This window comes from Thunnus thynnus, chromosome 10, assembly GCF_963924715.1.
Source record: "Thunnus thynnus chromosome 10, fThuThy2.1, whole genome shotgun sequence".
NCBI classification, from domain to species: domain Eukaryota; kingdom Metazoa; phylum Chordata; class Actinopteri; order Scombriformes; family Scombridae; genus Thunnus; species Thunnus thynnus.
In genome coordinates, this window is record NC_089526.1 from 34,617,093 (window position 1) to 34,642,313 (window position 25,221).

The window sequence follows — 25,221 nt, forward strand, 5'->3', positions numbered from 1 at the left end:
TTTTTACCGGGAGCTGAATTACCCGCAGAGGTCTCCTCCTCTCCAAAACACCTTTTTAAAAAAAAAAAAATAAAATAAAAAATCAATACCTCTCCGATCATGTTTGGCGAGCACCGGACTTCCTGGAGGGGCTGTTAGCCGAACTGCTGCTAATGCTGCCCAAATTTGCCCAGTTTATTTCTCTGATAACTTAAGATCCAGACATTGGATGACTAAAATTCTTCATCCGGCTAAAAGATATAGTTAAAAACTACCAAAATTTATCATGAAAATGTGACTTAAGATTTGGCAAATTTTTCATCGGCGCAGCCCACATACTCAGCTCTGTTGCTCATCCCACAAATGCATGTTCCTTACAAATGTGGCACCATTTAAAAGGAAAATGAACAGGCTTTCCAACGGTATAAGATTTATTGCCAAGAAACATTGTTACAACAAAGAAATAATCTATCAAACACAAATTTCCTTACTTTTTGTGCTATGTTTAATATATATGATGCATTTTTTCCTGTTAAAAAGGCAGACAGTGCATCTGTCCAATCAGCGACAATCCTTGTCAATAGCAGGTACTTTTCTTTTCCAATAGCAGTTGATGTTGTTGAGTCTACCACGTTTTGGTTGTGGTTTCTGTTTTGCTGTTGTAATTTCTGATTTGTTGTTGTGTGTTCTCTTTTATAAATTGGATTTGCAATTTGTTGTTGTGTTTTGTTATTTGCTGTTGTGATTTGCAATTCAACGCCACTGTACCTAAATCCTGAAATTCCACTGTCCGATCATACAGTACCAGTCAAAAGTTTGGACACATCTTCCAAGTGTATCCAGTATGTGACATTTCAGTAAGACTTAAGCAGAGGGGTATTCCATCAATGCAGCTAAAGAAAGCTGTGCTTACTTGAAAAAGCCTTGCTTGAATTAACGTCAGCTTTCACTTAAGGCTTAAGCCGTTCCACTAACACAATTTAGCCATGTCTAGTCAATGTTAACTCTAGCCAGGCTTGAATAAGCTTCCATTGTGCTTGTGCGTGGAGTACATAAGCAAGCTTGTGACCGGAAGGTCGTCAGTTCAGTCCATGGGACGGCAGGATAAGTTGGGATGTGCAAAGTGAAAAGCAGTGCTATCTTGTACTTATTGTCTTATATTGTTAATAAATTAACATTCAGATCACTGACTGTGGCTATATTATCAGTAGGCTAGATAATATCAGATGTATGTTTAAAATTATGGTGTAGGCAACTTAGGAGAACCAACTTACCGTTACCAACTACACAATCATCTGTTTGACACATTTTCTCTTTCGCAGGATGTCCATTCATCATCACCTCCGCCCGTCAGACATTCTTTGACACACAGCTAAATTAAGCTTGACAGTTAGCCTGCCATGGAGCAGGCTAGTTCTGGAGTATAAATCATATAAGCCACTGTGATGGAACAGAACTCTCACTTAAATTAACAAGCCCTATCGCAATAACACAGGCTTTTTCTTTATCCAGTTTGATAGAATACCCCTCTGATTTCTCTTCTGTGTGTTGTTGACAGGTGACAGGTGTTAACCACAATGGCACCTGTATTCTGGTAGCAATGTTTTTTTTAAACAAACAGCTTGTGGGATGCCAAATGAAACGTTTAGCTGAAGCTCATCTACATTCCCCCCTCAGCAGATGAATGTGTCTGTAAAGCTGCTTTCACACAGTCATCTACTGAAGGAGGGTAGTTTGTCTGTGCTCATTTTAATTCTGAATTTTAAGGTGTGAATTGACATGCAAGAAAGTTTCTGTAAGAGCAATTTGCTCTCTTTCAGGAACATAAATTGTACAGTACAACCACTGGTCAAGAGCACCTCAGCGCTACCAGTCACAACCCAACTTTCTAGCCTTTTGGCCACCAAATTATGTAGAATTGTTATTCACTAGTGCAGTGCCCCTTTAAAACATGCCTGTTTGTTTGTAAGTCCATCCCTGATGACAATGTGGGTTGCAGTGGCAGAATGGTGCTGTCTATATTTCCATTCATTGAATCCACATGCAGAAGAAGAAGCAGAAGCAACATTGTTTGAGGTATTTTTTATATATTTCTGAATGTGCCTGAGACATCTTGCACTAAGTCTTGCACATAAATGCCAAGTTTCATTCAAAGTAACATTACAGAGTGCAATAGTAGAGCTTAATTCTCTTAAATGTTTTCAAGTCATTAACACTATGGATGTAACCCACCTCCAACCACAATGTGGATTGCAATGGCAGGGTGGCGCTGTCCATATTTCTGCTCGTTGACTCCACGGGCAGAAGAGGCAGCAAATCAATGTTATTAATAAGGTATTTTTATATATTTCTCGAGAACCGCTCATCCAGACAACTTCACACATCGACATTGCACTTCCTCATTTCCCCAGCAATCCACCGGCCAGGTATGAAGTGGATAGGATGAATGGTTGTTGAGATATGCGAAGGATCAATTTACATACATGTAGAGATTCCTAGCTTTATATGGAGAGATAATTACCCCTAAAGGAAGCAACAGAGGGACAATAATTATGATTAAAGAAGTTCTTTTTTAGTTTTTAAGCTTGAAGAAATTCAAACAAATTAATGTTTTGCTCGTCTTTCCTTTTACTTTTTTTGGGTTATGACATTTATGTCTGCAAGACTAAATAATTATTATTAATGATAAATAAGTGATTCTTACTAGCATCTGTTATCCAATACAGCTATAGTCCTCCTCTGAATCATTAACAGATTAAATGAACAACTATTGTTCCCAAAATCTCTGCAATTATTTTTTTTACAACAGTCAAATCTGAACTTTAAAAATAATTTCTGAAATAAAAAAAAAACAAAAGTGCGCTGGACATGCCCCTGGTGCACTGCACAGAGCACGTTTGACTGCGATCTGTGCCACGTACTGGGTTCACGAAAATAGGGGCCACAATGTCTTCATGATTTTCATAGACCCACACCAGTAACACATCCTGACCAAGTCTAAACTCTGTAAGAACAGAAGATTAAAAAAACGTATAACCTTAGCCCAAAAGGAAAATTTGAGATAATTTTGGGGTGGCAATTCCAATACAGATCCCCCACCATATATGGAAAGAGGTCAGACTTGCAGTTGCAAAAAGATAAGATGTTATTGATCTGCAGGAGGGAGATTAACATGAAACAGGCTATAAGAGGTAGGAAACTGATAAAGAACTATCTACTTTCTTTTTTTTCTTTTTGTTTTATTTATTTCATTTAAAAATGAAATTCAAAAGTTTTCAAATTACTGTCCTACAATAACTCCAGCACAGTTTTCCTCCAGCAGCGGATGAAATTTTTGTTGTGCCACAAATGCCCATGTAATGGTAAATCTTAATGTTTCAGCTGTTTATCAACAACCAGTGGCAAGATGCAGCGAGTGGGAAAACCTTCCCTACCATCAACCCAGCAACTGGTGAGGTCATCTGTGAAGTTGCAGAGGCTAATGAGGTAAACAAACTCTCTGATACATACGGACTGCTTTAACTCCAGTCATGTATTCTCCAGTGAAAATGGGGAGCATTTGTGGGTAACATTTACTGTAGCAGAACATTAAACTGAAATTGAACATACAGAAAGTCCAACAGAAATAAAAGTGCATGTTTATCTGCCTCAACATGCAGATCTGCCCTGTAAACCACATGTTCTGTACTCTACATATTCTTTATTTTTTTCGTTTCATGATTGCGCCTTCTGTCTATGCATTAACCAGCTGGAGTATTGTTTGTTCTCTGTCTACACAGATGGAGAACTTCCTTTCATTCATCATTTTAATTTGAACATATCTGTTTCATAGCAGTTAATAACAATGACAAAGAATCTTTTCTTGACTTAGTTGCAAAGTGCTTTCCTAGAAAAGCAAAATAAGAAAAAACTGAATAAAATCAAATGCAAATTAAAACAACAGATGAAATCTGCACACAGTGACAATAAAATACTATTAAAAGTAGATAAAAATATAAAACACCAAACTTGGAGAAATTAAAAAGAACAAAAAAGGATGTTTTGAGAAGTGATTTAAAAGACATTACAGATGTAGCCTGTCTAATATGGTCACAGGCTCCTGCCTGTGTGGCTGATCTACTACACCCATACACAATGGCTTGGTTTAACATGCAAAACTTGCTCTCTGTTCCATGCACCTGCTTTAAGACCCGTGGTGATCGAGCTTTTAAGGCCGTGGCACCTAAACTATGGAATGCTCTGCCTGCACCCTTATGGTCTGCTTATTCAGTTTATTAATTTAAAAAGCAGCTAAAAACACCTGTTTAGACAGGCGTTTGGGTAACCTGTAAGAAGTCGGCACTTTGTTTATAAGTTTTATTGTGTATTTTTATTTTTTACTTTTGTAAATGTTTTTTACTGTATATTTTATTACATATTGTGTATTTCTTTATTGCTTTGTATTTTTGGTGGCATTATGCTTATGTGAAGCACTTTGTGACTAATGTCCGTGAAAAGCGCTATATAAATAAATTTTACTTGCTCACTTACTTAATCTCAAATGACAGTGGTACAAATTCTGGGGGCTTAATCTGCAAAGGCCTGGTCAACCTCTATCACTAGCTGAGACCTAAGAATAATGGAGTCAGCAAACCACTGAGATATTTGATACCTTTAATGTCAACAGTGAGATTTTAGAATCAGTGAGGAAACTTACAGGGAGCCAGTGTAAGTTGGGTAGAATATTATGTCCATATTTTGTGGTGCCAGTTTGAGCAGTTTCAGCAGCAGCATTCTGCACTAATACGGGCTGGTGAGCTCTGATATTTTATTTATTTATGGATATCGATTTATGAATCAACAGAAAAGATGTGGATTATGCTGCAGGAGTGGTCTATGGATATTTTGTTGCAGTTTAATGTTTTGACTCTCGGTCACCATCGGAATCCTTTGTAATTTTATATTTTCAGATGAGTATTCCTTTAGAACTGGGTTAATCATGTTGTGGTGGTATATTTCCAGGCAGATGTAGATAAGGCGGTGAAAGCAGCACGCAATGCCTTTAAGTTGGGATCATCGTGGAGAAGGATGGATGCTTCTCAACGTGGCCTACTGCTCAACCGATTGGCTGATGCCATTGAGAGGGATGCTGCCTACCTCGCTGTGAGTCATGGGGGATGGGGATGCAATTTGATAAAAAATGTTTCATAGAATTTTTAAAATGTAGAAATTAATAGGATATCGTACAAAGCGATGCAGATTTCAGGGTTTAGGAGGTACACTTGAATGCGCCATGAAGTCTCAGACTTATCATAAAAAGTGATGTAGATTTCAGAGTTTACGAGGTGCACCTGAATGACCATAAAGTCCCTTGTTTTAACAGTCTATGGTCGACGCTTTACAAAGCGATGTAGGCTTGGGCTGTGCGATATGATGATATATATTGTGTGACGAGAGAAAAATTTCTATCGTTTCATGCTCCGTCGTTTATATCGTTGTGACACAAATCACACTCTTTACGGCAACATTTTTCGTCATTTGGAGTCTGCCCATCTTTTTTGCGGATTACATTGATAAATTACTCCTCTTGGCATTTTACTCGCAAAGCTTTTATTGCACTTACAGTAGGCTTGCCGCGGTGGTCGATGTTAACGGTGTTACACGGTGTTGGGACACACACTGATTACAGAACTTGCCCACCGCCCATACCGTAGTTTTGCTTTTGTCTATAGAAACGAACACATTTATTTCATTTTCGCGCATCAGCCCCCACGTTCATCAAATTAAAAAAAAACTCCAACTTGTAAAGTATCAAACGTGTTATCAATACTTATTCAGACGAGAGACGCTACAATTGTAAGATGACTGTCTGCTCCGGGAGCGTCTGCAGCAGCAGCAGAGTCGCAGCAAAAAGTAGCGGAGTGAGACGTCTGTTCTCCGCCCTGCTGCTGTAGACAAACGTAATGCTAGCTGTTCGCGGGCAGCTACTCTCATGTCTCGGTGCTCTCTCTGGATGGCAGGCGAGTTCTGGTTCTAAGTGGCGGTCGTCCTCTGGCTCGTCCCCGTCTGTGTGCGCCGCAGGCCGGCTGTACACGGAGGACGACCTGTTTGCAGCAGCCAGAAGCCCGCCGTCACTAACTCTTAAATAAGGTGAAGATCTAAACTAAAAATTTAATGTTAAAGATCAAATTAAGCGCTCTACGGATGAGTGTCATTGACGAATATCTTATTTTGTAAAATGTCCGGTGTAACCGGTAATACCGGTGTTGTCACGAGTTTATTAGTCGGTGGGAAGCTTTCCTCACCGTGGCATCCCTAACTAACAGTAACATAACGAGTTAAGTTGTCGTCAACTCTCCGCTGCTGTCTGTCTCCTCTGCTGCGCTGCACACACACGGAGGGCTCATGCATGGGACACACAGCCTGCGTGAGCGCGCGTGTGTGTCGCGGAACCTCTTGCCTTTCATTTCGGCGCCCATGTTAACAGATTAGAGCAGCCACACAGTCCGCGTGAGCGCTATAACATATCTGTGGAATATGTCCTAGAGATGAAGCGTCACCACTGCAGGTCAGCCTGCACGGTTTTCCTTTTTTTTTTGTCAGTTTCCCTCCTGAGTGTGTTTAGCTCGTTTGGGGATTTTCTTCACTTGGAGCGGTGACAGCAGGGTTTAACTGGCGGAATAATTAATATAATGAATAAAAAAAATCGTCCTTTTGGCCTTTTATTGATGGCCATTATCAAAGCCAAACTCTACTCCATGTAGAAAGATTGAGCTGGCAGTTGCAGCGCCACAGCAGCAACGCTGTCTGTGGGGCTGCAGGATAACGCCTCAGAGGAGGGAGGAGTCACGGTGCAGATGTCCGTGTCTGCTTGTTTGGGAATATATTAGAGAGAGCGCTTTCATTTTATTTTCAGCTTCCTGTCATCTACAACCCTCCACCTCCAACATATGGACATAAACCAGACTGTCAAATATAAAACAAATACTATGTTTATCTTCTTCCAGATTGTCAACAATACGCTTAACTTTCTGAACATCTTTTCTTTTGCTTATTAATAATGTATATTGTCTATTATATGTGGAAACACATATCACATAATATTTCACAATTTAATTTGGTTCCATGTTATACATAGCATATACATGTGTCTGCGTATGCAAGTCTTTGCATATAAAATTAATATTGTCTTGTTGCCACAGGAACTGGAGACCCTTGACAATGGGAAGCCATACACTGTTTCCTACTCTGTGGATCTGCCCAATGTGGTGAAATGCTTCAGGTAATAAATACACATCACAGGGTTTGTCGTCTTTTAACACTTCATTGTGTGACTTGGTCACAAAATGACACTGGCTTGTTACTTCTTGCCAATGCATTTGGCTGCCTCAGTCTAGGTGGATGATACCATTTTATCTAGCTCTTTAATATAATATCATTGGTAAGACATACATGAGATGAAGAAGCTATGCTTTGAATTTCTGGAGAGATTTAAGCACAAGTGTTGTGCTAACACGTATCTAAACCAGCTGTATTGTGTCTAGGTACTACGCAGGCTGGGCTGACAAATGGGAGGGAAAAACTATTCCCATTGATGGAGACTATTTCTGCTACACGAGACATGAACCCATCGGAGTCTGTGGACAGATAATACCGGTGAGGGAGGTGGGGTTGAAGTGGGCAGGGAGGAAAAGATAAAAATGCTCTACATCCTGTTAGATAAATGTTCAATTTAAATGGTAAATTGCTGCATTTATATAGTGCTTTACAGTATGCCTCTCATTCACATGCACATTCACACACCGATGGCAGCAAGCTAAAATGCAAGATGGTGGCCTAAGCATTGGGAGCAATTTGGGGTTCAGTGTCTTGCCCAACGACACTTGGAAATGTGGACAGGAGGAGCTGGGTATTGAACCACCAATGCCAGCATTACCAATGATCTTTGTGTGGGTGTGTGATATTGAGCATCCATTTTTACATGTCATGATAAAGATATGCAGCATATATTAATAGACATTAGCTTATTTACCTTTCTATCTGGCTCAGTATTTTAATTTTTCTCTACCCATATTTCTACTCCGTGTTATGAGCAAAATTAGGAATATTTACACTTAACTAAGGAGAGTGCATTGCCTCTTCAAAACGTGCCTGTTCTGAACAGGCGGACTGCTTATTATTTCTCGAGAACCGCATATATAGACGTGGCTGAAATTATTTATACCCTTGCATTTTATTAAAATAATGCACCATTCGCCCTGAAAAGTGAAATTAAAAGATATTTTATTATCAATGCATGTCTATGTATGGTTTGCAGTGGAACAAAACAAAAAAAGTTGTGAAAATAACTGAATTCATGCTTATTCTACAAAGACATTCTAAATTAGCCTGGACAAAATTATTGGTGCCCTTTTTGAAGTTGTAAGAAATAATTGATTTGTAGTGATACTTTAAGCAGACTATTTTGTTTTAATTAGTATCACAGGCGTTTTCAATCTTATAATCACGCATGCAGCCAGTTTAAAAGGAGAAAATTACTCACTCTGCTGTTTTGTATTACTGTGTGCATCACATTAAACATGAAAAACAGAAGGAAAACTAGAGAGTGGTCTGAAGACTTTAGAAAAAAGGTAATAGCCAAGCATGGTTAATGTAAAGGTTACAAGACCATCTCTAAAGAGCTTGATGTCCCTGTGTTCACTATTGCCAATATTAATAAGAAATTTAAGGCCCATGGAACTGTAGCCAACATCTCTGGACATGGTCGCAAGACAGATGAAACAAAATTAGAGCTTTTTGGTAAATCACACCAACCCTGTATTTACAGAAGAAAAAATGAAGCCTTCAAAGAAAAGAACACCATGCCTACTGTGAAACATGGAGGAGGCTCAGTGATGTGTTGGGGTTGCCCTGCTGCCTCAGGCATTGGGTGCCTTGAATCTGTTCAGGGCACAATGAAATCAGAAGACTTCAAGGCATTTTGGAGCGAAACATACAGCCCACTGTTAGAAAGCCTTGTCTTAGTCGCAGGTCAAGGGTCTTCCAGCAGGATTATGATCCCAAACATGCATCAAAAAGCACCCAAGAGTGGAAGAAAAGAAAATGTTGGACTGCTCTGAAGTGTCCTGCTATGAGTCCTGATGTGAATGCCATTGAACATCTGTGGAAAGAGCTGAAACTTCTAGACGGGAGACGACACCCATCAAACCTGAGAGAACTGGAGCAGTTTTCTCAAGAAGAGTGGGCTGAACTAACAGTGTAGAAGTGTAGAAACCTTATTCAGAATTACAGAAAGTGCTTGACTCCAAAGGCTGTGCTACAAAATATTAAGTTAAGGGTACAAATATTTTTGGCCATGCCTTTTTCATTTGTTTTATTGTATTGAATAATATGTTAAGTTGTAAATCAAAAGCAAAGTTTTGCTTATGTTCAATGTGAAGTAAAGAATAATGGATACCATATACTTCTGTTAGTTTGAACTTAATACAGAGAATATTTAGTTTTTTTTTTTAAAAAAAAAAAAGGTGGAAGGGTACCAGTATTTTCGGCCACGTCTGTATATGTATCAATTAAAATGATATGGACTTATTAAATTAAATGGTTTAAATCCAGACAGGGTTAGGGTTAGGGTTAGGGTAACTTTACCAGTGGGACAAAACTGAGGTTGAACTGAAGAAGCAGTTGACGGCCTTTCATTGGTTGATTCTACTGCCAATCAAATGTGTTTGCGCACCTGTTTTGCACTTCCTGTTGTTTTGCTGCCCCGGCCTCTGATTTTTTTCTTCTGTGCTTGCTCGTTCTTTTCTCGTTCTTACTCAGTGGGGCGTGCCTCTGTCTTTCTTAGCAAGTCAGAGTTCAGAAGCCCTGCCCTGCTGTGATGTGACAGTGTTTATACCAAACAGCCCCTGCTGAACTCAGACACGGAACTGAGCAGCTTGCTGCTCACTTGTTTATTCAAAGTTTATTAGTATTAAATGTGTCATGTATCCAAATTGCACCAAAAGAGTGTCTGTCTCCACGATAAATAATCTGTTGAGTGTTTGATGGTTGTTTATTTGTGCTTTAGAACGTAACCACAGTGAAACAGAAAATAATGTATATTTTAATGTATTTCTGTCATTCATGGGCTTTCTCTCTCTCAGAGGAAGTTTTCCAGCGTGTCTCTGTTGCCCACTCGTGCTTTCAGCCCTCTCACCCTCTTTCTCTTGCTTTTTCTCGTCTTTTTTAAAACTAGTGCAGTGCCCGTTCAAAATGTGCCTGTTCGGAATGGCCCGATTTTTCAATACGTTGAGAGAGTTGTGTCCATCCCCTAAACGCCTCTCATGCTATCGGTAGACATTACAATATACACCCCCCAATATAAACACCTCACACGCAGCCTTTCAGTAGACGCTATAATTTACCCATGTTCCCTAAACGCCTCACATGCATCCTATCAGTAGACACTACAATTTACCAATGTTCCCAAAATGCCTCACACAGAATATCTGGAGACTACAATTTTGAGTTGAGTGAAAGTTGATCTGATGAACTGTAGTGCCCATTCAAAATGTGCCTGAGACATCCTGCACTATGTCTTGAACATGCAGTACTGTGTAAAAGTTTTAGGCACCCTAGATAGATTCTTATCCATTATGCAATACCATCAGGGAGGTGTCTGATTGGTCCCAAATTTATTCATGACATGACAATGACCCCAAGCAAACAGCTAGAGTCATAAAGAACTATTTTCAGCAACAAGAAGAATAAGAATGATGAGTCCTGCAACAGATGGCATGATATGGCCCCCACAGAGCCCTGATCTCACTATCATGGAGTCAATCTGGGATTACATGAAGAAGCACCTGAGATGGCCTCCACAGAAGAACATTCTTTCTCCAGGATGGTTACAACAACCTACCTGCAAGTTACCATGAAAAAACTGTGTTAAAGTGTACCGAGGAGAACTGCTGCTGTTTTTAAAGGCAAAGCTGCTCACAGCAAATATTGATTTTATTTAGGTTTCTACTGTTTACTCAAATTTGTAAGAAGTTAATTGATAAATTAAAACAATTTATAGCAATATTTTTGTAAGCATTCCCACTTTACTTTTAGTGCCTAAAACTTTTGCGCAGCACTGTACATACAAAGATCCCGCGTGTGAGGAAGGGGAATAGAGCTTTCGCTCTAAACTTTTTCAATTCATTCTCTATGGTAATTCTTATCACTATGGATATAATCCCACCACAATCTGGGTTGCAATGGCAGAGTGGCACTGTCCGTATTTCTGCTTGTTAACTCCACGGGCAGAAGAAGCAAATCAACGTTGTAGAAGCAACATTGTTTATGAGGTAGTTTTATATATTTCTAGAGAACCACTCATTCCCCAGCAATCCAGCTGCAAGGTATGAAATAGATGGGATGAACCGTTCTTGAGATATGTGACAGACATACAGACATACATACATACATACATATATACATACATACATACACACATTCCTTGCTTTATATAGTGAGATTTGTTGCCGTTCTTTAGGTGCTAAGATTTTGCTGAGAATTGTGTGTTTGGGCTCATGAAGTATGTTTTTGAGGCATTCCTGTTTAGAAACACAAAACATTAAAGAAACGGAAATGCATACAAATAGCCTAACACAGACCCCTGTGGCTGTAGAAACTGTAAAATTTAGTGTTGAGAAAAATGGGTGTAAAATCTGTTATCAGATACACACAGATGAAGAGACACTCGCTTGAGGTTAAATTGACAGATTGAAATTGTGTTACTTAAAGCAGAAGCCTTTTTTTTTTTTTTTGGCAAACTTTAATCACTTCTGTAAAGTTATTTGTTGACTGTCACACGACTGTCACCCAGTCAAAGAGATAAATTTGTTCAGGGTTCATGCACAGTGCTAAAAACCTTTTTTGTTGTCACAGCTTTCTCTTCTCTCCTCCCCCTCTCCTTCATTCCCTGCAGTGGAACTTCCCTCTTTTGATGCAGGCCTGGAAACTTGGCCCTGCCCTTGCAACTGGTAACACTGTGGTGATGAAAGTTGCAGAGCAGACGCCACTCACAGCACTCTATGTAGCCAGCCTGATTAAAGAGGTACTTTGTTTCATTTTTCTTCATATACACTCAATTTAAGTGCAACACACTGGAACATTAACATTAATGCAATATTCCCATTAACCATTAACCTCTTATTCAATAGAATCTCCATTTTTTTTCAGGACAACATAGCAAATTCTGTACTTTTTCAACCATTCATTTTGATGGACTTGTACTGAAGCCCACACTAGTCTAGTGTGTGTGTGTGTGTGTGTGTGTGTGTGTGTGTGTGTGTGTGTGTGTGTGCGTGTGCGTGTGCGTGTGCGTGTGCATGTGCTGTTTTATCATTGACAAAGTTGTAGTATGCAATCTGTCTTTGCTTATCAGGAGTTGTTTTCAAGTTGTTAGCCTCAGTATTATGGGCTAATATGATGTGGCTAAGTGTACAGTACCAGTCAAAAGATTGGACACACCTTCTCATTCACTTAAATAAGAAAGTGTGTCCACACTTGACTGGTACTGTATAAGTGTCAGAGGCTACTTTCCCCCTTAAGAGGGATAAATGTCAAAAAGGTTTCCTCTGACTCATCTATCAGACCAGGTCAGGTTTTATATTCCTCCCAGAATACTAGTGATCCTTTTACACCATGCACCATTCTTTCAAGTGGGATAAGGAAATAAAGGATAATGATAATTAAGATAATTTGCTGTCAGGCTTTCTTTATGAAAAACATGTTTTTATAGGATGTGTGTATGCAACTACACTGTGTGAACCATCATTCTCTCTGAGGTTATAAGCACAGAGCTCTTTGTTCTCCTCCTCTCTGTAAAACAATTCCAGAGTTTTACCAGGAAAAAGTATGGCAACATTGCATCGTCTGAGGAAGCACTGGCTTCCTGTTCATTCAAGAACTGGTAGTAAAATGTCACTGCTTAATTACACAACCCTGTGTGGCCCTGCTCCCCAGTTTATGACAGGGTTGTTGACATTTAGCCATTCAATGATTCATTAGTCTCAGCTTTCTTTATTTTTAAGGACACATGCATTTATGCACACAATGCAGTGGAAAGATTTAATTTGTAAACCTTACAATGTTAGGTTTCTGTTGATTATGTCAGACAGCTGTTGATTCAGCTCTCGAGGTTTGTGCTGTTTTATGTAATGGTATTATACTTAAAGATCAACTGAAATTAATTAACATTTTGTTTTTCTGCTACAGCATTTGCTCTGCAAATAACTTGTTCTATGTTCTTGTTCTATGAAAAATCTGAAACCAAAAGGGAAAAATGTATAGTTTATATTTTTTGGCATCCCTTAATTTTGCATTAATTAAACAGAATACTGTTAGTTCTCCATCTATGTAGATAGATAACTTGTTTCCATACAGCCAATCAAATAGACTGTAAATGGACTGTACTTGTATAGCACCTTTCTAGACTTCCGACCACGCTTTTACACTATGTGTCACATTCACTCATTCACATACATTCATACGCTGAATGGGTACAGGGGCTATCATGCAAGGTCCCAACCTGCCCATCAGAGGGAACTAATCATTCACACACATTCATACATTCATGGCACAGCCATCAGGAGCAATTTTGGGTTCAGTATCTTGTCCAAGGACACTTCTACCTCCTGAGCCACAACCGCCCAAATCATGTATAAAGCGATAACATGGCGTTCTATCATAGGCAGAGCAGATGGTCACACGGAGCCTGATAGCAACCTGCTATACGACATATGAGCCACAGACTCTGAACAACAACCCACATTAGATTTCCTGCTAAAATCTCCTTCTTATCTAACCTACAATCATGAAGACACATCTTGTCCTTCACCTTAGCTTGTTGAACGAGCCACCAAACAAACCTATACTGGGGAAAAGTGCACCGCTAACATCAGTTAGCAGGCTAGATAGCTAATTAGCTGCTCAGCTGCAGCACATTAAGCAGCATGTTAACATGCCTGCAAATGTCACTTTGGTTTGGTTAGATGCTGATGTGGTCCTTACGGTGTAGCCCCACTGTATGCAACCAATACGTATAAACTTGCATCCATCCTGCTCTGCCAGTCGCACAGCCAGCACACACAGCTCTTCAGTCTCTGGTGCTGCAGCAGATTGGCTTTCTTGATGTGAGCACTGTTTGAATTTTTGAATTTGTCTCACCTTCTTGTTGCACAGCCAGCTTGGTCCGCATTGCCAGGTATCTCAGCATCCTTTGTGCAGTGAATTAGTCGCTTCCCATAGACAATGAATGAGTGCGGATTTAGTTGCCAGTCAGTTCGTGTACAGAGGGGCAGCACCGTTACTCTTCAACACCACTACTAACAACATGACAAGTTGCTACGGCAACTGAGTCTGCCTGCTGCTGTCAATCAAACACAAACATGCGCCCCCAGCTGGCTGAGATAAAAAGGAGAATTTCTAATATTTCTAAATATCTAAAAGACATTTTTTCTTCATGTTGATATTTATATAATAATTTATATAATATAATAATAATAATTGATACAAAATATTACCAATATATTTAAAAAAGCAGGTTGACATTATTTTTGACCGCAAAGAGGGATGATTAAATGTGGTTTCACTTATTCAACTGAATTTGTAGTTTGAGTTGCATTTGCATTTTATGTTCTTTACAGAGATGTACTCAGTAATAATGACCAAGTGGGTTTTCTCAAGCCTGTGACATGGTTCTGCTTTTAAAGGTGGGTTTTCCTGAAGGTGTTGTGAATATCTTGCCTGGCATGGGGCCATCAGCTGGGGCTGCCATAGCAAGGCACATGGATGTTGACAAGGTGGCCTTCACTGGATCCACAGAGGTAAGACAATACTTCCGCCCTTTGCTTTCAGTTATTGTTGACAGGTTAATAACATACAGTGTTTCCCCTATAGTTGTACAGGACTGGTAGGATGCCAGGCCAACAAGAACCCCTGCCAGGCCAAAAAAAAATTTTTTAATGCCAAAAATTACGCCAAATATTCATTCATTCAGAAGTCAATAGCGTTTGGGAGCCTCTGTGCAGCACTGTTCCGAAATGTGAGTCAACCTCTGTGTCGGTGCTTGGGAAACTCTTGGTAGTGTAGCTCTTGTAAGGAATAGGGCAATGGCTTATGTGTGTTTAGTGAGTGAGAGAAAAGTGACGGTCAATGCAAGCAGAGCAGAGGAAAAGGTTAGCAGTAAGTCAGCAGTGTGTCAGTTAATAAATGCAGCTTCTCAAGACAAAGAAAAGTGTCGTCTGTTGTTTCCGCTGCTAGAAAAGTCAAGGGGGTTAAACCCCAAAGTTGGCAACAATGGGTTAGCCTGATGGTCGTAAACAGAGAACGGAGAAATGTGTGGCTGCTGAGTTTTGCTCTGCACATGCCCCCACCCACCTAAGGCTGCCATCACCCCAAAGCAGTCAACCTAGGGGAGACACTGACATATATGTACGAAAACAAATTAAAAAGTCAGGAGATTTATTTATGACCTCTTGGGGGCAGAAAGACTCAAACAATCACAAAAATGTAAACCCTGTTGTCAGGGCCAACAAATTTAGATGGAGGTTGTTCCAAACACTGTATGTGGTGCAGGTCAAACAACACACAGAAACAGACCAACCCGAACATGAATCCTGGTCGTGGAGGCATTATGCTGACAGACAAGTGGGCAGTGAAAGATTTTATGCGCTAGTGAGACGATGACCCCAAACCTAAAGGTCAAAGCTGCACAGATATAGATAAAAATCAACAATGTAAATGTCCTGCAGCTTGTTGCACTGGCTGAACTTTTTTGACTACTAGTAATTCCATGGAGCAATGGTTTAACGTGAGTCCCCTTTTTGTTTGTTCTTGAGCATATGCATTCTCATGCATACACCTCTTCACATTCTATTTTCTGTGTTGTCATTTGATTTCGATTAAAAACAATTAATTCTGCCAAAAGCTAAATAATTGTCCTTTTTACATATGTTTTCATGTAAATAATTAAAGCTATAATATGTAATTATTCCGCATTAAAATTTCTAAAAACAACTAGACCTATGTTATATATTTTGTTGAGTTGTGTACTTACATTATCTCAAATGTTTCCAACAATTTTCAAACCCAGAGAAATCTGAAATTGTAATCAAGGTAACGGACTGTTTCATTTGGTCGCCTGTCAATGGCGTCATACCCCTCTACCGAAGAGTATAGTGCACAAGATGCATGCCTCTGTGTTGTGTTTGTCTGCTACAATTGTGTCTACCAAAGAGTAACTTACACACATACAAGTTAATACATCAGCGTTGTGCTGTTTGCCACAATGGTGTCTACTAAAGAGTAACTTAAACACATACAAGATAATACATCAATGTTGTGGCTGTTCAACAGAAACTTTTATAAATTGACTTTTATTCAGTTTTAAGTCACATTTTCATGATAAATTTTGGTCGTTTTTAACTATATCTTTTAGGCGGATTAAGGATTTTAGTAGTCGGACGTCTGGATCTTAAGTTATCAGAGAAATAAACTGGGCAAATGTTGGCAGCATTAGCAGCTGCTCAGCTAACAGCCCCTCCAGGAAGTCGATGCTTGCTGAACATCCTCTGAGAAACATTGATTTTTTTTAGGTGCAACAGCTGTATTCAGTGTTTTTACCAATTTGAATCTGTGTGTTCGTTTGTTTTTGGATAGGAAAAGACCTCTGCGGATAATTAGGCTTACGGTAGAGACCTGCTGAACGTCTGGATCTTAAGATATAAGAGAAATAAACAAAGCAAACGTTAGCAGCAGCTTGGCTAACCGCCCTTACCGGATGTCTTACCTGTAAACACCGGGTCCGTTTGTTTTGGAGAGGAGGAAAGCTCTGCGGGTAATTCAGCTCCCGGTAAAAACATCCTGAACGATCAACACTGGAATAATCCTATTATTACGATGGTTATGAAGGATAAGGTTGTATGATGGTTATGAAGGACAAGATAGTTATAATGGTTATGAGGGATACGGTGGTTATGATTTATAAGGGGGCTATGATGGTCATGAAGGACAAGGTGGTTATACTGATTATGAAGGATAAGGTTATGGTGATTATAAAGGATAAGGTGGTAATGATGGTCATTAAGGGTAAGGGGGTTATGATGGTTGTGAAGAAATAGGTGGTTGTGATGGTTATGAAAGATAAGGTTGTTATGATGGTTATGCAGGATAAGGTTGTTATGATGGTTATGAAGGATAAAGGGGTTATAATGGTTATGAAGGAACAGGTGGTTGTGATGGTTATGAAGGATATGGTGGTTATAATGGTTATGAAGGATAAGGGGGTTACAGTTGTACGCAAAAGTTTGGGCACCCCTTGACAAACAACATATTTTGGTGATTTTTTTTAATAGAAAAGATGTAAACACAGTGTCTCTAGGATGTGAAAAAAACATTACTTTTTATGTCATAAATTGAACAAAAATTTAAAGAAATATAGCTGCAAGCAACAATTGGCAGGTTCAAACCTTTTTGCACTCAACAGAAGAAAGCAGCTCAATCACCACCATCCACCCCCATGCTTAACAGCTGAAAATGCTGCTAATTTTTACTCCAAATATACCCATGCTGATTGTGGCCAAAGAGTTTTATTTTAACTTAATCAGTCCACAGCACTTGTTTCCAAAATGCATCAGGCTTATGTAGATTTTCGTTGCCTACTTCTGTCGTTTGTTTTTATGATGAGGAGGCAGGTAAGGTTTTCTACTACTTACTTTACTTACTTACTTACTTTTCCATGAAGGTCTTGTATGTGCAAGCATCCCTGCCCAGTGGAACGGTTGGGTATCGTTTGAATTTTATCGATTCTGATTCCGATTCTGCTAATTGATTCTGGTTCTTATTAGGGCTGTGCAATTAATCGAATTTTATTTTCGATTCCAATTTTGGCTTCCAACGATTATGAAAACAAGATAATCGAGATCAAATGATTATTGTTTATTATTGTCTTTTCGTAATGATGCTCTCGTTTTATCTTGTGCTGCAAATCTAGCACACCCCATTCCTTTACAGCTAGTGAGTTTTCGCCCCTTCCTAAACACCTCTGACAGGCATTGAGTGTATCTGTCCACAGAACTGGCTGTCTGTCCAGCCTTCACCAGGCTAACTGACAGCTGAAATTTACTGAACCAAAATAGTTTGCATGCCGGCTCCACGGGAAGAAATAAACAGTGTTTGTGCTTATTGATTCATTGGTTTTATTTCCTCGCCCACTGTAGCAAGTGAATTTGCGTGTAGTGAAATCGGGTCTAATTGGTGCTTCCTCCACAGGCTCCACTCCACTCGCTGCCCGACAGACCTGCTGTTTCTTCCCACTTTAACCTGAATAACAAACCAGGTCTTGATGCTCCGGTTGGATCCAAATGGAGAGCCGGGGCTAGCTGAGAGGCTAGCGGAGCGTTAGCCACAGCATGACTTTAATGAAGTTTTAATGCTGAGCTCCGGAACTCCAGTCTTCCTAAGTTATTCCCTCATATATTGTCTTTCTTGATCATTAGTACAATCTATTATTGCATGTGTAATAGTCTCCTCAGCCAGGTGGAAAAAAATATGTGCATACAGTGCTGCCTGAAAGTTTGTGAACCCTTTAGAATTTTCTGTATTTCTGCATAAATATGACCTAAAATGTGATCAGATATTTACACAAGTTCTAAAACTAGATATAGTGAACCCAATTAAACAAACATCATCTTTTTCATTCATTTATTGAGGAAAATTATCCAATGTTACATATTTGTGTGTGGCAAAAGTATGTGAATCTCTAAGATTATCATTTCATTTGAAGGGGAAATTACAGCGGGGTGTTTCAATCAATGGGATGACAATCAAGCGTGAGTCTGGGAGGCCCTGCCTTATTTAAAGAAGAGAAATCTGGGTCTTCATTATCAAAGTCTGAACACAGGTTTGTGGAAGTGTGTCATGGCTCAAACAAAGGAGATTTCTGAGGACCTTAGAAGAAAAGTTGTTGATGCTCACCAGGCTAGAAAGGGTTACAAAACCATTTCTAAAGAGTTTGGACTCTCAGGACTGTCAGGCAGATCGTGTACAAATTGAAGATATCCAACACCATTGTTACCCTCCCCAGGAGTGGTCGAACAACAAAAATCACACCAACAGCAGGCATGTATACACAGACACTTGTTTTACCAGAGAATGGTTAGAGCAGAAGAAAGATTATGTTTTGGAACGGCTGAGTCAAAGTCCTGACCTTAATCCTAAAGAAATGCTGTGGAAGGACCTGAAGCAGGCAGTACATGCAAAGAAGCCCACCAACATCCCTGAGTTGAGACTGTTCTGTAAGTAGGAATGGGCTAAAATTCCTCCAAGCTGATGTGCAGGGCTGATAAACAGTTACCGGAAATGTTTGGTTGAAGTTATTGCTGCAAAAGGGGGTCACACCAGTTACTGAAAGCAAGGGTTCACATACTTTTGCCTCCACAAATATGTTAGATTGGATAATTTTCCTCAATAAATAAATGAAAAAGATGAAAAAAAAGATTTTTTTGTCTCTTTTGTTTAATTGGGTTCACTTTATCTAGTTTTAGGACTTGTGTAAATATCTGATCACGTTTTACGTCATTTATGCAGAAATACAGAAAAATTCTGAAGGGTTCACAAACTTTCAAGCAGCACTGTATATCAGCATTGGCAATTGGCAAAAATGAGAGTTAAAAAGTAATCATGATAAATAATTGTGATCTCAATATTGACCAAAATAATCATGATTATGATTTTTGCCATAATCGAGCAGCCTTAGTTCTTATTGATTCCCAGTTTCGATTCCAAAAAGACGTCAAATGTTTAGATTAGAACAAAAATATCTTTATTCTTTTAAGCGTTTTTGACTTTCATTGTTTCATTAAAATAAGTACATTCAAAGAATCTTTAACTGAACATTCTGCTCTTGTTGAGTGCTATCTGTCTCATTTTGCCCTTAATGACATAGTGTACTGTCACTGTAAAGGTCAATTCATGGACTTGCGCATGGACACAGAACAGTATGTGGCTCCATTTGTACTTTTTTTGGAGGTCTGCGGACACAGACATCACATGTTCGCACTAGTAAACGGGATTACAGCATGATAACTTTCCAGAGTTGCAAAATCCAGTCTGTGAATATTACGGCTGGTGACTCAAAACATTGGGGAGGACAGGAGGAAAACCAACAAGGAATCTTACAACAAACCGCATCATACTACATCATTGTCCCCCACCTGATGAAATCGGAGGGGTTGGGGGCAATTTTATATGCCAACAAAACAATTTGCTTTCAAAAACAAAAACCCCTCAATGGTGAAAAGGCTGCTTCTTTAAAGACATTTAACATATACATATTGTTTCTAAACAAAGAAGTGCTCATTTTAGCCATGAAGTGGTTCAGAATGTGTCATTTTACCAAAGTGAAATTCAAATTTATAGTATTGTTCTATTGTGACAACAGATTTATGTTCTCATCAAAAACAAACAACATATCACATGATTTACACGTGTTTCCTATGTATTTTCTTAGTGTACAGAAATATATGAAGTACCACAAAGCTTATAATGTGACAGAGGTACAGATCAGCGCTGAACACTAGAATGACTGAACACTAAAACATTCACAATGTAAAAGTGTAGGTTCACATCAGAAAGTATTAATGCATGTATTAAATACATAACTTACACACTCTTATCTATATGCACAGCATACAAAATATAGTCTACAAAGCTGACATGTTAACACTTGTTGTTCTAGTTACTTTAAGCTTATTACTCAATATACGGCTCAGCTTAAAAACGAACTGAAGAAATTGTCACAACAAGCCGCTAGACCTCCTGCACACTCATTCACAAATCACACATCATCAGGTGATTGAACAACCACTCAATTAGAACGAGATCAATTCCAAATGAATGAGTGAGTCCAGACAGCTCACTGTAACTTCAACAAGCAAACTACCCACAGCACATTGTATGATCTCTGCTGCATTCTCATTAAGGAGATAAATTCACACAACAGCCACAGAAACATTTAACCATCAGAGATGAAATTAGCGACCAAAGAGATAGAGAGAGAGAAGCTGTATCTGACTCACGTTATCTGATGTCTTCTTCTTTCTATCATGGAGGTGAAGTATCCATGTCATAATGTCCATTTGTGGCTGTTGGTCATCTTGTTTGTTAGTTCACAGAACTTAGTGGCTGCTGGTTAATTCGTCTGATATCATTAGCAACAATGACAAACAAGTTAACTCTCCTGGTTGTTTCTCCGGTTGCTTCCAGGGGGCGCCCTGCTGCTGCTGCACCACACAGTCCACATCCATTCTCCCGTTAGCTTAACAACAGTCCTAACCATTCCTTCCATGGATGTATAAAGAGTCTTTCAGGGCTGCTACAACAAGCCAACTGTTGAGTTGGATAACGCAATGAGCTATCTACTGCTCGTTATCTACTGCTGCTACTCTGCCTTACAGTGGAGAGAATTGAAGATGAAATCTGGAAACTATCATTGCACCAACGCAATGTCAATATTGCATTCTGGTTGTTGATTGGTTAGGGAGGACGTCCTCCCTTGGAGCATCATTTTACGTATCTTGGCCAATCATAGATTAGCATGAAAAAAAACTAAGTTCATTAAATCGATGTAAGAGATCTGTAGAGGACAGCAGGCACCCGTCCTCCTCTGCCCCCAAGAGTTATTTTTTGAAAACAAGAAGACAACTTAAAGGAGCCTTGCTGGTAATGTAATCCATGCATGCTGGAGCCTCTCTATGCACCCTGGACTCAAGAAGTGATGGCATACAACTGGGGGTCACTCATCAGGATGGGGAGAGGGTCAGCTCACCCCCCTGCCAACTCTGCTATCAGGCTGGTCCAGGTTTTCAAATGTAAACATCGGATTAGACATTAAGCAAGACCATCTGTACATCCATCTCAACATCGAAGGAAACGGTCCTGGCCCCTGTGGGGCCTTTTCTTCCCGTTGAGGTCAAGAGGAGGTTCCGGGTGCACTGGGGGGTGCTGAGGGGCTTAAGAGGAGCTTCTACCCTCGGGCCACCGGGATCCTGGATGGGATTGCTATGTAGGACTGTCCTCTGAGGCCGTTTATTGTACCACAGAGCATGCCTGTCAAAAACTGTGTCAAGTTCAAAGCAGTTTTTCATCAGAAAAAAGACCTGAGCTGTGTTTCATGTGTGCTTCAGAGTGCTTTTTGGACTACTGTTGATACTTACTGCTGTATTGCTTGAGTGTGTCTGTCTGGCCAGAGCAATCAACGTTGATGGAAAACCTGGGACACCAAGTGATTGGGCTTGGAAAAAACGCTGGCTCATGGCCAGTTGACACTCCTACAGTGAGTTTTCATCATAACTTACTGCAATATTTTGTAATCTATTCCTCTGTCCTGCAGCATGGACAAGCCCAGGTGCTAGAGCAAATCACTGATCCAGTGGACCAGTCATCTGCCACACTGTTTCGGAGAATAGCAGGTCTCCTCAACACTGTGAGGGGAAGATTTAATGTTAGGATACAGATAAAATCTAAAAATAAAAATAAAAAATGATCGTGGTTCAATGAAAATTTTTGGAAACTAGTGAAATCTAGAGATCCTGCACTGAGGGAGGCAACTAAAACTAGAAGAGACACTGACATGCTGATGTATAAAGGTAAGAAACCAAGTTGTCCAAGAGCTAAGAGAAGCTAAATCTCGTTTTTATCTCAATATATTGAATGAGGCAAAAGGCAACAGTAAATTGATCTGGAAAAACATTGATAATCTCACAAGGAGGGACCCAAATTTTTAGGAGATTTTAAACTCAAAGTCCAGGGAAAGTTAATTGAAGGTCATCTTATTGTTGCTTCTGTCTTTAATATTTTTTTTCTTGAGTCTGTATATGAGTTAGGAAAAGGAAACTGGATATTGTTCCTATAGATGCTACAGGCCAGGTTTTCAAGCTGGTAGAGACTAATGAGTTACAAGTAAACAGAATCATCAGCTCCTTAAAAAGCTCCAAAAGTAGAGGTGCTTTCCAATTTGACACTATGTTTGTCAAATCACACAAAGATATTTTAACTCCCCCTATTGCTCATTTAATTAACTTGTCTTTTAAACACAACTCCTTTCCTGATGCCTGTAAATGTGCCATTGTCACACCTATTTTTTAATCTGGAGACTGCCTTGAAGCCAGTAACTACAGACCAATAAGTATACTGCCAATACTCTCAAAGGTTGCTGAGGAAGTCATTAAACAACTGACAGTGTTTCTTAATACAAGCAATTTTGATCTACATTGTATGCAGTTTGACTTTAGAGCAAATCATTCCACCAAAACAGCTACCTTGCACTTAATAGAGCGAATTAAATCAAGACATGACAAAGGAATAGTTTGTGCTGTATTTTAACTTCTCATCTAGAACACTGACATGGATGTCCTCATATTTATCTAATAGGATACAATGTGTTGAAGTTTGTGATGCATTGTCTAGTGACATGAAGTGCACAATGCATGTTCCACAAGGGTCAGTGTTAGGTCCCCTATTATTTAGCCTATATATTAATGATCTCTTTCAACAGTGTCATGATGTAGAACTACAAATGTATGCAGATGACACCGTTGTGTACACACATGCAAAACAGCTGAGTTAGATGCTGCTAAGCTAACAATTGCATTGGAAAGGATCACACATTGGCTTGATCAATCATGTCTGAGTCTAAATGTAAACTAGACAAAAGGTATGTTTTTCTCTAAAACCACGGTACAACTTCCTAACGCTGATATTCTCATCAACGGTTAAAAGATTGACATACTTAGTGATTTTAAATATCTTGGTGTGACACTGGATCCAAATTTGAACTTAAAGAAACATGTTAAAAAAAGTTAAAACCATAAAGTACAACTTAGCAACTTTTAAACATATTAGGAACTTTCTTTCTTTGAACGCAGCCAAGATATTTATGCATGCATGATTCTTTCCCATATGTCTTATTCCAGCACATGTTGGGGGCAGGCTGGAGAAACAGCCATAAAACCTCTTGAGTCCTTATACAAACAAAATCTAAAAACTCTTGACAAAAAGCCAATGCATTTCCATCACTGTAGGGTACTGGAGAAATACACTTTACTGAGCTTTGAGAATTTTAGATTATTCTCAAATTTGTGCCTAGCTTATAAAATTTTAAATGGTTTGGCCCCTCCTCCACTATGTGACTTTGTGAACACTCGCTCAGTAAGTTCTGTTAGATCCCCCAGAATATCCTCTATGCAAGATTGTACCATGCCATTTCGTGGCACTGCATTTGGGCAGTCAGCTTTCTCTGTGAAAGCTACAACTCAGTGGAATACCCTACCTGATGATATGAAGAGCTGCATCAGTACATTCAAAACCAAATTAAAGAATCTACTAAAAACCACACAGCTCTGTAACGTTTGTGGTTGATGAGAAACAAACCTTTGCTCTCTATGGTTACTAATTTCTCTCTATGGTCACTAATTTCTCAATGAATTGAATTGAATTGAATGATAAATGTGTTTATTGGAATACATTGGCATACATATTGTACATCAATATCCACTTTATGGCAGTACAAGATATTTGACAAAGCAGTTAACACGGTATTTAACAAGGAATTTAGCAGGGTATTTAAACTGAATTTGCAACTTTACAATGACTAGGACGTGGACCACTACTCTTCATCTGCATCTGTTTATTCTCCACACTCACTCCTGTCATCATTGCTACTACTATCATCTGAACAGTCATGAAGTGTGAGCTGCTTGGGCAAAGGGGGAAGGGTATCACGCACTGGTTGGCACTTCCCATTCATAAGTTCCTAGCCATGACCAATGGGAGAGGGATGCTTGTGCAGATCACAATGGAGCTGGCAATATGCAATATAGTTTGTCCACTCCACATGAAGATCCATTGAGTTGTCATCAGGTAGCAGACAGGTTGTACACCTCTTCTTGAGTTTATTATAATTGTTTTTTGCTGTTAAACGCACAATATGTAATTTCAGCCGCTAGGGGGCTCTCAATCAAAACAATAACAAAAGACTGAGTGTGATGACGTTGTGAAGTAGCGTGGGATCATGGGAGTTGTTGTCTTCATTGTTAAACAACCAGCTTCTCTGGGATAGGATTACTTCAGTGTTCATCATTCAGGATGTTTTTACTGGGAGCCGCAGAGGTCTCCTCCTCTCCAAAACAAACGTACACACAGATTAAAATTGGTAAAAATACTGAATGAAGCTGT

The 25,221-nt window shown here is 39.4% G+C and overlaps 1 protein-coding gene across 2 annotated transcripts in view; it reads left to right on the plus strand.

The window, feature by feature from the left end:
* The window catches only part of LOC137192016 (aldehyde dehydrogenase, mitochondrial-like), a 42,273-nt gene that overhangs the window by 1,903 nt on the left and 15,149 nt on the right, over window positions 1–25,221 (plus strand). Inside the window, exons 2-7 of one of the 2 annotated variants that reach the window (XM_067602565.1) lie at window positions 3,361–3,465; window positions 4,981–5,121; window positions 7,161–7,240; window positions 7,503–7,614; window positions 11,912–12,040; window positions 14,700–14,813. In XM_067602565.1, the coding sequence (XP_067458666.1) occupies window positions 3,361–3,465; window positions 4,981–5,121; window positions 7,161–7,240; window positions 7,503–7,614; window positions 11,912–12,040; window positions 14,700–14,813 (681 nt within the window). The remainder of the gene's footprint in view (window positions 1–3,360; window positions 3,466–4,980; window positions 5,122–7,160; window positions 7,241–7,502; window positions 7,615–11,911; window positions 12,041–14,699; window positions 14,814–25,221) is intronic. The other variant, XM_067602566.1, reaches the window with a different exon arrangement.